General features: G+C 46.0%; 1 protein-coding gene across 1 annotated transcript in view; it reads right to left on the minus strand.

Annotated features, from left to right (window-relative positions):
• Positions 1-794: 794 nt before the first annotated feature.
• FAM83H (family with sequence similarity 83 member H) overlaps positions 795-11,365 on the minus strand; it is a 29,541-nt gene continuing 18,970 nt past the window's right edge. The window contains 5 exon segments of the mRNA XM_009642146.2: positions 795-1,895; positions 1,897-3,669; positions 8,873-8,997; positions 9,355-9,519; positions 10,548-11,008. Coding sequence (XP_009640441.2) covers positions 1,073-1,895; positions 1,897-3,669; positions 8,873-8,997; positions 9,355-9,519; positions 10,548-10,994 — 3,333 coding nt within the window. The 5' untranslated portion in view covers positions 10,995-11,008 and the 3' untranslated portion in view covers positions 795-1,072.

Consider the following 11,365-nt stretch of genomic DNA (forward strand, 5'->3'; position numbering starts at 1 on the left):
CGCCAGGGCAGGTTTAGGCTGGACATTAGGAAAAACTTCTTCACCAAAAGGGCTGTCAGGCTCTGGAATGGGCTGCCCAGGGAGGTGGTCGAGTCCTCATCCCTGGAGGTATTTAAAAGAAGGATGGATGAGGTGCTGAGGGACAGGGTTTAGTGGTGGGATGGCAGGGTTAGGTTAAAGGTTGGACTCGATGATCTCAAAGGTCTTTTCCAACCAAAGTGATTCTATGATTCTATGATTCTATTCTATGATTCTATGATTCTATGAGAGAGCATTCTAGATGCTTAATTAAACTCCAGACTCAGCTGAAAAGGAGTCCTAGGAACAGGTCTTCCTCCATTAATACCATGTCAATATCCTTTTTTATGGCCTTTTGGCTGCTTCTTTCAGCTCACCCCCTAAAGCAATACTTCCATTATACATAAGAAAACAAACCAATAACAAACCAGAACCAATAGGCTTAGAAAATGGTAAATATGAAAGCCGAGCATGTACTGCTAGATGAGACCATAACCATAGATAAGAGCAAAAAGTTGTTTACAGTATTTTTTTGTCCTGTAAACCTTCAAAAAGGGGCCTCCCATATTTGATTCGTTATTAGAGACAAAGATAACTGTACCTGAGAAACAACTGGTTTTTAAACACGTTTCCAGTCAATGCACATGCATGCGTGCATGCATGCGCGTGTGTTTCTGTGTGTATTTTTCTTTCCTGGAATGAACTCAAGTATTCAATTTTCTATTTTTTTATTCTTCCTTCTGAAATTGGAATTGTTTTGTCTGCTGAAAATATTCCCTGAACATAACATAAAGAGACTCTTACTTTACTTCTTTGTTTTAAGCATCTTGGCAATTTAATAATTTTATTTGAAACATACTGTGATAAGGTTGCCTGATCCCACATGACTTTATTGGGCAAATTGTGCCACGGGAGTCTAATGCTGAACACATTTCCACTCACTAACCATGAAGAGTATTGCCTATGGTGCTTATAACCATCTTAAACAAGTTACTTCCTCATTCCCGCCATTTGACAGTCAGTGATTATATGGAATTAAATATTATTTCTATGCTCATTTTTTGGTCTTGAAGGTCCCCAGGATTTTGGGCATGAATTTTCCCATCTTCTTGTCTTTGGCATCTGTGTCATATTCCTCTTCACTTTGACTTGTTTGTTCATCCTTTTTGCAGAAGACCTCAAATCTACTGTAGACTCGTTTCTCCTTCCGCATATTCTCCATTTTTTTCAGAAGGGTATCTCTGTCCTCTGATGGTTGCCGCTGAAGATTTCGTTTCTGGCTCCCGAAACTCTCTGACCTGTGGATGTTACAGCTTTTTTCCTTCTCACCTTTTCTTTCCAGGCTTGTAGTTGACTTAGAAAGATCAGGATTACTAGTGGATGGTAGTTGCTTGGCCAGTTCAGCTCTGTTCTTCTGACTGTTTGCAGAGATTTGTTCCAAAATCACCTTGGTATCATCGCGGAGGTTGCTGCTGTACAGGATGTTAGCTGTGGATGAAGGAAATCTCCCCTGTGTTGGCTGGCTGCTTTTGGGAGGAAGTGGTGTTGCAAATTTATGGGTTTTTTCTTCCTCCGTCATTTCCTGACAGTCCCCTATGGAAGATCGTTTGAGAACCACAGACTGCTTGTCAGATTTTCCACTCTCAGAAGTGGGTTCCTCCTCCAATTTCTTTTCACCTTTTGGGTTCAAAAGCTGCTTCAGCCGTAGTGACCCTTTTCTTAAAAATTCCATTGGGTTTTGTTCTTGTTTTGAACAGTCTTCCTCAGATTTATTGAGAGAGCTGTCAGACCCTTGACTTCTAGATAAGTTTTCAAGAACTGATGTGGTACTGGTCCTAATCTGTGGTTTCTTCAATTCTGTATTGACTACTTTTTGTCTGAGTGTCTCCTACAAATATAAGACTCTCCTTCTCTGGAAGAGCAGGTTTATTTTCTATGGGGTAAAACCGAGATGATAATTTGTCCACCTTAGTGCTAATATGTGCTAGGGGATCTTTACTCAATGTATCAACAAGCTGGGGGGTTGATGAGGCCATTCCAAATGGTCTGTCAGCCTCTCCATGCACTTTGTAAGTACTGCAGGAGTCTCTAGAGTCTAGTACCCTACTCTCCAGAATCTTATATTGCACAGATTTGGTACACTTCTTCTCTGTGTTTTGTGATTCTTCCTGCAGATAGCTGGAAACAGCTTTAGTGTGAGTGACTGTAGCTCGCTCTGTCTCTTTGCCCACAGCTTTGTACTTCTCTAAAAGTTCTGCCACTTTAGATGAGGCAGCTGTCTTTATAGTTTCATTGTCTTTTGTCAACTCACTGGACATTTGTTCTTTTTGGATCATCTGAACCTTTTCTATTGTGGTGTTAGGCTGATCTAACTTGGCAGCACTGAAAATCAGGGAGGACCTGAGTCTCGAGCTCCTCTGGATCAAAGGATTTATTCTGGTCCTAAAGGTATCTTGTTTCATTATAGGGGTTTCTTCACCTACTCTATCAGGTTCTGCAAATTCTTTGGCACTTTCAATTCCCAGTGACTTGCTATTAAAAGACATAGGGGATTTGAATGCTGGGATGAGGTCAGTGGGGTGCTTTGTGAGGGTGTCCCCAAGAACATCATTATATGCCTCTGATTCCATAGGCATTGGAAGACCTTCTTCTGGTTCGGACTGGTAAGCACTAAGGTATGAAGAAATCCTCCAGTTACGTAAACCTGTTCTGTTTTCCTGTGTGTTCTTGTCTCCGTCTTGGTCGTCATCTTTGTCTTGTAAGAACAGGCGTTGTTCCAGGCTTTGTTTCTGTGTAGGAGAAGTCTGGCAAATAAATTTCTGTCCTATATTCTGCCGCCTTAACATCATTCCCATCGGGCTGTTGCCTGCAGGATTCAGCTGATCAGAGCCATGTCTCACTTCCCTGGAAGAATTTGAAGGTACGTAATCCAGCCTTAAGGGGAAACCCTCCTGTGGAAAATTGGATTCAAGTTCAGGGTATCTGGGTCCCTCTCCATAGTCTTCCAGTTCATTGAATCCTGGCCTACCACCTCGGATTCTCTCAAAGAGCCCCTGAGGTCTGCCAGAAAGGTGGGGATGTTCAAATTGGTACTGGTAGAACTGATCCTTCTGAAAATGACTAGACTGGATTTTAAATTCATCCATATTGTTCATGAACATCTGTCTGGCATACTGTTTAGAAGAAGCAAAATTTTCAAATGTTCCTTCTGCAAAACTGTGTCTCTTAAAAGCATCCAACTCCAACTGCTTGGAACGGAGAAAACCCCTGACGGGATCCATCTGAGAATTCTCCATTTCTACCTTTTTATACATTCGCATGGCCGACCCTTCCACGGTATGGCGCAACATGTCATCCCGCCTGAAGTTTGACAGGAAGTACCTGTCTGGATCAACTCTGTCCATAAAGGAGGGAAAAAGATTGTCATCCCTTTGGAACATCAGGGGTGCTTTTTTTGGAAAGAAAGGCATGTTATTGCCAAAGGGAGTCATGGCAAATGTGTTCTCTGCCTTTGCCAAGACATTGGCTGGAGGAACAAGAGGCTCTGACTGTGCAAACAAAATTCGGAATTCTTCATCGAAGCTGGCCACCAGCTCCCCCTGGAAGATGTGTGCAATGCTTCTGTGAATCTTCTCAAAAGACCACATAAAGCTACAATGAGAAATAGAAGTAATGATAGTGTGTTAGCATCAAGTAACTCGATTGTACAACTTCACATTGAACCATTTGCTTGCCTGAAGAAAATTGTCCTGTTAGTATTTACTGCTCAGGCAGCCATTCATTACACACTATTTTTCCCAAGCCTCGTAGTTATGAATTGATTTGGCAGCACATCTTTGCAGAGGATTTTACAAGGCAATAAATTACTTCTGTTCTAAAAAAGCCAGTCAGTAGTAACAACAGCAAGAGAGTGAGCTAAAAAGATAATCCTTTTATGAAGTAGGTGTTCCTGTAATTACTTTGGGTTGTAATTGGGTTTTATAACTAAAATGTTGTGTCCGTCTCTAGAAAGAGCAAAAAGATCAACTAGGGAAGTACGGCAAGTCAGCCTTACCTCTGTCTGAGGAAAAATTGTGGAGCAAATCTTCCCGGAAGCCATTTCCAGGCACAGGAATAACAGCAAGAAAAAAGGGATCAGACAGCAGGGATTTACCAAGGGCAAACCATGCCTGACCCAGTCTGATTGCCTTCTGCAAAGTGAAGGCTGGCTGCGTGGACAAGGGGACAGCAGGTGAGGTTTTTTATTGACTTTAGCAAGGGTTTCCACGTGGCCTTTACATAAGTATCTTTGTAGCCAAATTGGAACACTGTGGATTGGAATGAGTGTGCCAGACAGTAAACAGGAAATTGTTGGGCTGTCAGGCTCAACAGGTGGTGATCAGTGATTTGAAGTCTATCTGGCAGACAGTTCTAATGGTATTCCTCGGGGGACAGGACTTGGGGAAATAGTCTTTAGCACTGTCATTAATGGACAACAGGCCAGTGTGCACCCTCAGTAAGCTTCCAGGTGATGCCAGAATGGGGGGGTGGCATAGTTGACGTGCCAGTCAGGGGGACTTCAACAGGCTGGAGAAATGTGCTGACAGGAACCTCATGAAATTCAGCAAAGGCAAATGCAGAATCTTGCACCTGGGCTGAAACAACCCCATCCACCAATACAGGCTGAGGATGACTACCTAGAAAGCAGTTTGGCTGAAAATGACTTGGGGGTTCTGGCAGGCAACAAGATGAAAAAAGACAGCAGCACCTTTGTAGCGATGGTGGCTCAACATATACAGGGATGCAGTAATGAAAGTGCAGCCAACAGAGCAATGGAATCAATTATCTCCCCCCTAGACAGCACTTGTGACACAGTATCTGCAGTTCTGAGTCCAGTTTTCACAGAATCACAGAAGGGTTGAGGTTGAAAGGGACGTCTGGGAGTCATCTGGTCCAACCCCCTGCTGCTCAAGCAGGGACATCTAGAGCCAGTTGGCCAGGACTGTGTCCAGACGGTTTTTTAACATGTCTAAGGGGAGAGACTCCACAAGGTCCCTGGGCAACCTACTCCAGTATTCAGTTAACCTCACAGTAAAAAAGTGTTTCCTTATGTTGAGTACAGCAATCGGCTTATTGCCCCCACGCAGCTGGAAAGTAGTTGGCAGAAAAGGATCTGGGGGTCCTGCTGGACACCATGTTGAACATGAGCCAGCAATGTGCCCTTGCGACAAAGGCGGCAAATGGTATCCCAGGCTGCATTAGGCAAAGCATTGCCAGCAGGTTGAGGGAGGTGATCCTTCCCCTTTATTCGGCAGCAGTAAGGCCACACCTGGAGTACTGTGTCCAGTACAAGAAAGACATGGACATACTGGAGAGAGCCCAATGAAGTGCCACAAGGATGATGAAGGGACTGGAGCACCTCATATGTGTGAAAGGTTGAGAGAGCTGGGACTGTTTAGCCTAGAGATCCCCCCTAGGCTTGGGGGGGATCTTATTAATGTATATTGATACCTGAAGGGAGGGTGCAAAGAGGATGGATGGAGCCAGGGTCTTTTCAGTGGTGCCCAGAGGCAGGACCAGAGGCAGTGGGCACAAACTGAAACACAGGAGGTTCCGTTTGAACATAAGGAAACACTTTTTTACTGTGAGGTTAACTGAACACTGGAATAGGTTGCCCAAGGACCTTGTGGAGTCTCTCCCCTTAGACATGTTAAAAAACCGTCTGGACACAGTCCTGGCCAACTGGCTCTAGATGTCCCTGCTTGAGCAGCAGGGGGTTGGACCAGATGACTCCCAGACGTCCCTTTCAACCTCAACCCTTCTGTGATTCTGTGCAGGAAGGAGGAAGACATTTAGCGTTATGGCATTGGTCTTCCCAAGCCAAGCTCTGCCTTCCTGGAAGTGGCTAGATATCTGCCTGCCAATGGGAAGTAGTGAACAGATTCCTTATTTTGCTTTGCTTGTGTGTGCAGGTTTGCTTTAGCTATTAAAACTGTCTTTATCTCAACCCACAATTTTTCTCACGTTTGCCCTTCCGATTCTCTCCCACATCCTGCTGGGAGTAGTGAGGGAACATCTGTGTGGAGCTCAGCTGCCTACTAGGGTTAACCCACAACACCTCATAATTACTGTACCTTTTTTACACATCGTTAACATTCTTGATGTGAAGGAAGCTTGGCTTCGGGTGTCTGGGCTTGAGGGCTTGTTTAATTGGGGTATCTACCACAGCTGCAAAAAGGTGTATTTTTCCTGAAAATTGCTGCTCAGTATCCTTCGGTGAGAAAAACTTTTGTCACTGGAAATGCCAAAGCACTGCTTTACCAATTAACCAGCCTCTTTCTCACTGAAACTGGGACAAGTAACATTGCAAGGCTTCTCACCTGTAGTTGCCACTCAGCACCACCATGCAGTCCACCAAGAGGAATTTCTCTTTCACGTGGCCTTTGAAGGACGTCCCTGTGCGGCAGTAGTAAGTTGGGCCAGAAACTGTCCTCACCCTTAGGAACTGCAAACCAGACAAGGCACCGACTCAGTTGGAAGCTGTTACTTCCCTCCCCCTGCACCTCCTTCTTCCCCTTGCTCTTTTAACTTCCATCCTGCCACCATTTTTATACTTCAGCTCTAGTGGTTCTGTCTGCATACACAATGGACAGATAAACCCACTTATTAGTGTCCTCAGTCTTCCGCTCCGTACTGTTGCGCCAGCTCTCCTAGCTTCCTTCACATTCATCTTTCACTAGGCTCTGGCCCATTTTCCCCTTTCTCAGGCTTTTACCATTGTAACAGCCCTCTGTGTCCCAGGACATAACCCCCTCAGGATGTTAATTAGGGGTGGGGCAGGGCAGGTCTTCAGTTTGCTCACCTCCACATAGTTAAGATTGACTCTGCATGTGATCAGTGATTTGAAGTCTATCTGGCAGACAGTTCTAATGGTATTCCTCGGGGGACAGGACTTGGGGAAATAGTCTTTAGCACTGTCATTAATGGACAACAGGCCAGTGTGCACCCTCAGTAAGCTTCCAGGTGATGGCAGAATGGGGGGGTGGCATAGTTGACGTGCCAGTCAGGGGGACTTCAACAGGCTGGAGAAATGTGCTGACAGGAACCTCATGAAATTCAGCAAAGGCAAATGCAGAATCTTGCACCTGGGCTGAAACAACCCCATCCACCAATACAGGCTGAGGATGACTACCTAGAAAGCAGTTTGGCTGAAAATGACTTGGGGGTTCTGGCAGGCAACAAGATGAAAAAAGACAGCAGCACCTTTGTAGCGATGGTGGCTCAACATATACAGGGATGCAGTAATGAAAGTGCAGCCAACAGAGCAATGGAATCAATTATCTCCCCCCTAGACAGCACTTGTGACACAGTATCTGCAGTTCTGAGTCCAGTTTTCACAGAATCACAGAAGGGTTGAGGTTGAAAGGGACGTCTGGGAGTCATCTGGTCCAACCCCCTGCTGCTCAAGCAGGGACATCTAGAGCCAGTTGGCCAGGACTGTGTCCAGACGGTTTTTTAACATGTCTAAGGGGAGAGACTCCACAAGGTCCCTGGGCAACCTACTCCAGTATTCAGTTAACCTCACAGTAAAAAAGTGTTTCCTTATGTTGAGTACAGCAATCGGCTTATTGCCCCCACGCAGCTGGAAAGTAGTTGGCAGAAAAGGATCTGGGGGTCCTGCTGGACACCATGTTGAACATGAGCCAGCAATGTGCCCTTGCGACAAAGGCGGCAAATGGTATCCCAGGCTGCATTAGGCAAAGCATTGCCAGCAGGTTGAGGGAGGTGATCCTTCCCCTTTATTCGGCAGCAGTAAGGCCACACCTGGAGTACTGTGTCCAGTACAAGAAAGACATGGACATACTGGAGAGAGCCCAATGAAGTGCCACAAGGATGATGAAGGGACTGGAGCACCTCATATGTGTGAAAGGTTGAGAGAGCTGGGACTGTTTAGCCTAGAGATCCCCCCTAGGCTTGGGGGGGATCTTATTAATGTATATTGATACCTGAAGGGAGGGTGCAAAGAGGATGGATGGAGCCAGGGTCTTTTCAGTGGTGCCCAGAGGCAGGACCAGAGGCAGTGGGCACAAACTGAAACACAGGAGGTTCCGTTTGAACATAAGGAAACACTTTTTTACTGTGAGGTTAACTGAACACTGGAATAGGTTGCCCAAGGACCTTGTGGAGTCTCTCCCCTTAGACATGTTAAAAAACCGTCTGGACACAGTCCTGGCCAACTGGCTCTAGATGTCCCTGCTTGAGCAGCAGGGGGTTGGACCAGATGACTCCCAGACGTCCCTTTCAACCTCAACCCTTCTGTGATTCTGTGCAGGAAGGAGGAAGACATTTAGCGTTATGGCATTGGTCTTCCCAAGCCAAGCTCTGCCTTCCTGGAAGTGGCTAGATATCTGCCTGCCAATGGGAAGTAGTGAACAGATTCCTTATTTTGCTTTGCTTGTGTGTGCAGGTTTGCTTTAGCTATTAAAACTGTCTTTATCTCAACCCACAAGTTTTCTCACGTTTGCCCTTCCGATTCTCTCCCACATCCTGCTGGGAGTAGTGAGGGAACATCTGTGTGGAGCTCAGCTGCCTACTAGGGTTAACCCACAACACCTCATAATTACTGTACCTTTTTTACACATCGTTAACATTCTTGATGTGAAGGAAGCTTGGCTTCGGGTGTCTGGGCTTGAGGGCTTGTTTAATTGGGGTATCTACCACAGCTGCAAAAAGGTGTATTTTTCCTGAAAATTGCTGCTCAGTATCCTTCGGTGAGAAAAACTTTTGTCACTGGAAATGCCAAAGCACTGCTTTACCAATTAACCAGCCTCTTTCTCACTGAAACTGGGACAAGTAACATTGCAAGGCTTCTCACCTGTAGTTGCCACTCAGCACCACCATGCAGTCCACCAAGAGGAATTTCTCTTTCACGTGGCCTTTGAAGGACGTCCCTGTGCGGCAGTAGTAAGTTGGGCCAGAAACTGTCCTCACCCTTAGGAACTGCAAACCAGACAAGGCACCGACTCAGTTGGAAGCTGTTACTTCCCTCCCCCTGCACCTCCTTCTTCCCCTTGCTCTTTTAACTTCCATCCTGCCACCATTTTTATACTTCAGCTCTAGTGGTTCTGTCTGCATACACAATGGACAGATAAACCCACTTATTAGTGTCCTCAGTCTTCCGCTCCGTACTGTTGCGCCAGCTCTCCTAGCTTCCTTCACATTCATCTTTCACTAGGCTCTGGCCCATTTTCCCCTTTCTCAGGCTTTTACCATTGTAACAGCCCTCTGTGTCCCAGGACATAACCCCCTCAGGATGTTAATTAGGGGTGGGGCAGGGCAGGTCTTCAGTTTGCTCACCTCCACATAGTTAAGATTGACTCTGCATTTAGCAGCTGTATCGAGGAAAAGTTGAGAGTTCATTTCATCCAGCAAGATGTACACAGGCACTCTGCGAGCAGCAGCATCCAACACCTCAAACAGCAGATCCACATCAGTGAAAATGTCCATCACTATGGCTACCACCTAGGAAAAGAATGCAAGACAGACATCAGTGATCTGTGCCTGCTTATACCCTGGCTGATCACATTCTCCAGCACCTCACATTGCAAAGCTGCACTGCTGCACTGTCTCCATTCCAACCTCCTTTTAAACAGGAACGTTCCCATTTAAAAGTTCCTTTAAACATTGTGGGCCTCAGAACTGGGAACAGAATTGCTACCTAAGGTGCATATTCCATATATGAGGGTGAGAAGTGAGGGGAAAAACCTCACTGCCACTGCAAGTTCCCTTACTCATTAATCCAATGATATGGGGGGGGGGGGGGGGGATATAACCACACTGGAAGGTTGTGTTGAGCTGCTTGGCCATTACCTGCTCACCCCCTCCAAACATACCTGTGCCATTTTTAGATAACTTCCTGGCCAACATTCAGTCAGCCACTACATAGCTGCATCTCTATGCTGATAATATGGGAAGTAGCTTCAAAGCTCTATCTCCCTGTCCTTCCCAACTCTTATTTTATCATTTATAAATACCTGATGGAAGGGTGTAAGGAAGACCGAGCCAAACGCTTCTCAGTGGTACCCAGTGAAAGGACAAGACAAATTGAAATATAGGAAATTCCAGTTAAACATAAGAAAACCTGATTTTACTGTAAGGGTGATTGAACACTGGAACAGGTTGCCCAGAAAGCCTGTGGAGTCTCCATCCTTGGAGATACTCAAGGACATGTCCTAAGTAACCCTCTCTAATCAACCCTGCTTTGAGCAGGGGGGCTGGACTAGACTGTCTCTAGAGGTCCCTTTCAACCTCAACTATTCTGTGATTCTGTGAACTCTTGGTATGGCATGGCCTTACACACTTTTCCATGAGACCAGAGAGCAAGAGGCTAGCTTTGATGCAGTAAACAGTAGTTTTAGAATAATCCTTCCCCTCTGTCAGGTCCTGGGAGTGAAGTTAAGGGAATCAGAAGAGGGCCTGATGCATTCTGATTCATCTTTCGCACACATACAATTTTATCTCTGCTCTAGTTGGGCTCTTCACTGTCTCACCTGTTGAGCTGCTCGAATCATTCTGCGAGCCTCCTCCTTAATGCTGGGATTGTCTGGGGGTGGTGGTTGCACAAGGGTTGTCACCTCTGTTCCCCTGAACCCAAAGACCATTGGCCAGCCCAGGTCAAGCTCAGGAACAGCGAGGTCTGAGTTCATGGGCCAGTAAGTCCCAGAGGATCCGTCCACGTCATTGTCACCTGTGGTGTCTGTGCTACCTTCATGATTGGCGTACTGGGGTTTCTGGAGATTCTGTATGATGTGATCCACCTCTGAGTTGCAAAGAAAATCAGGGGCTGCTTCCTCTGCCAGGAAGCGTTGGTAACTTTCTTTGCCCTCTTCCGTAAGCACATCCAGAGCTAAGCGGTAATACTCCTTGTAATGGGGGGGAAGGTAGTTAGGGTCAAGGGGATTGTCCCCCTGCGAGGAGCTTTGAGATCGACGAGCCATGAGGGGAGGGAGAGCTGTAAGAAAAGAATAACCAACAATGAGAGCAGTTTCACTCCAGTGACACATCCATCCTCATAAATGGGGAGAGTTGGGGGTTCATGACGGCAAAATCAAAAGGGAAGAGGTTCAAAGCACACAGAGTAATGCTGGAGAAAGTTCATTGCAAATGGATTGGGAGCCTTAAGTGAGGCAAAGGTGGTAATCACTGTTTAACACAGTTAAACGTTTCTGGGCAAAATAAGGAACAAATTAAATTGGGCAGCACTGTGCATCTAACGGAATGCCCAACTTTCTTTTTTGGGCTGCCAATTGCTAAGCTTAATTTTGTCTTTTCTTTTAAAGCTACCTTCCCCTTCCTCCCCCCCCCCCCC

The sequence above is a fragment of the Egretta garzetta genome, unplaced genomic scaffold (assembly GCF_000687185.1).
Source record: "Egretta garzetta isolate BGI_Z169 unplaced genomic scaffold, ASM68718v1 scaffold460, whole genome shotgun sequence".
In the NCBI taxonomy this organism is placed as follows: domain Eukaryota; kingdom Metazoa; phylum Chordata; class Aves; order Pelecaniformes; family Ardeidae; genus Egretta; species Egretta garzetta.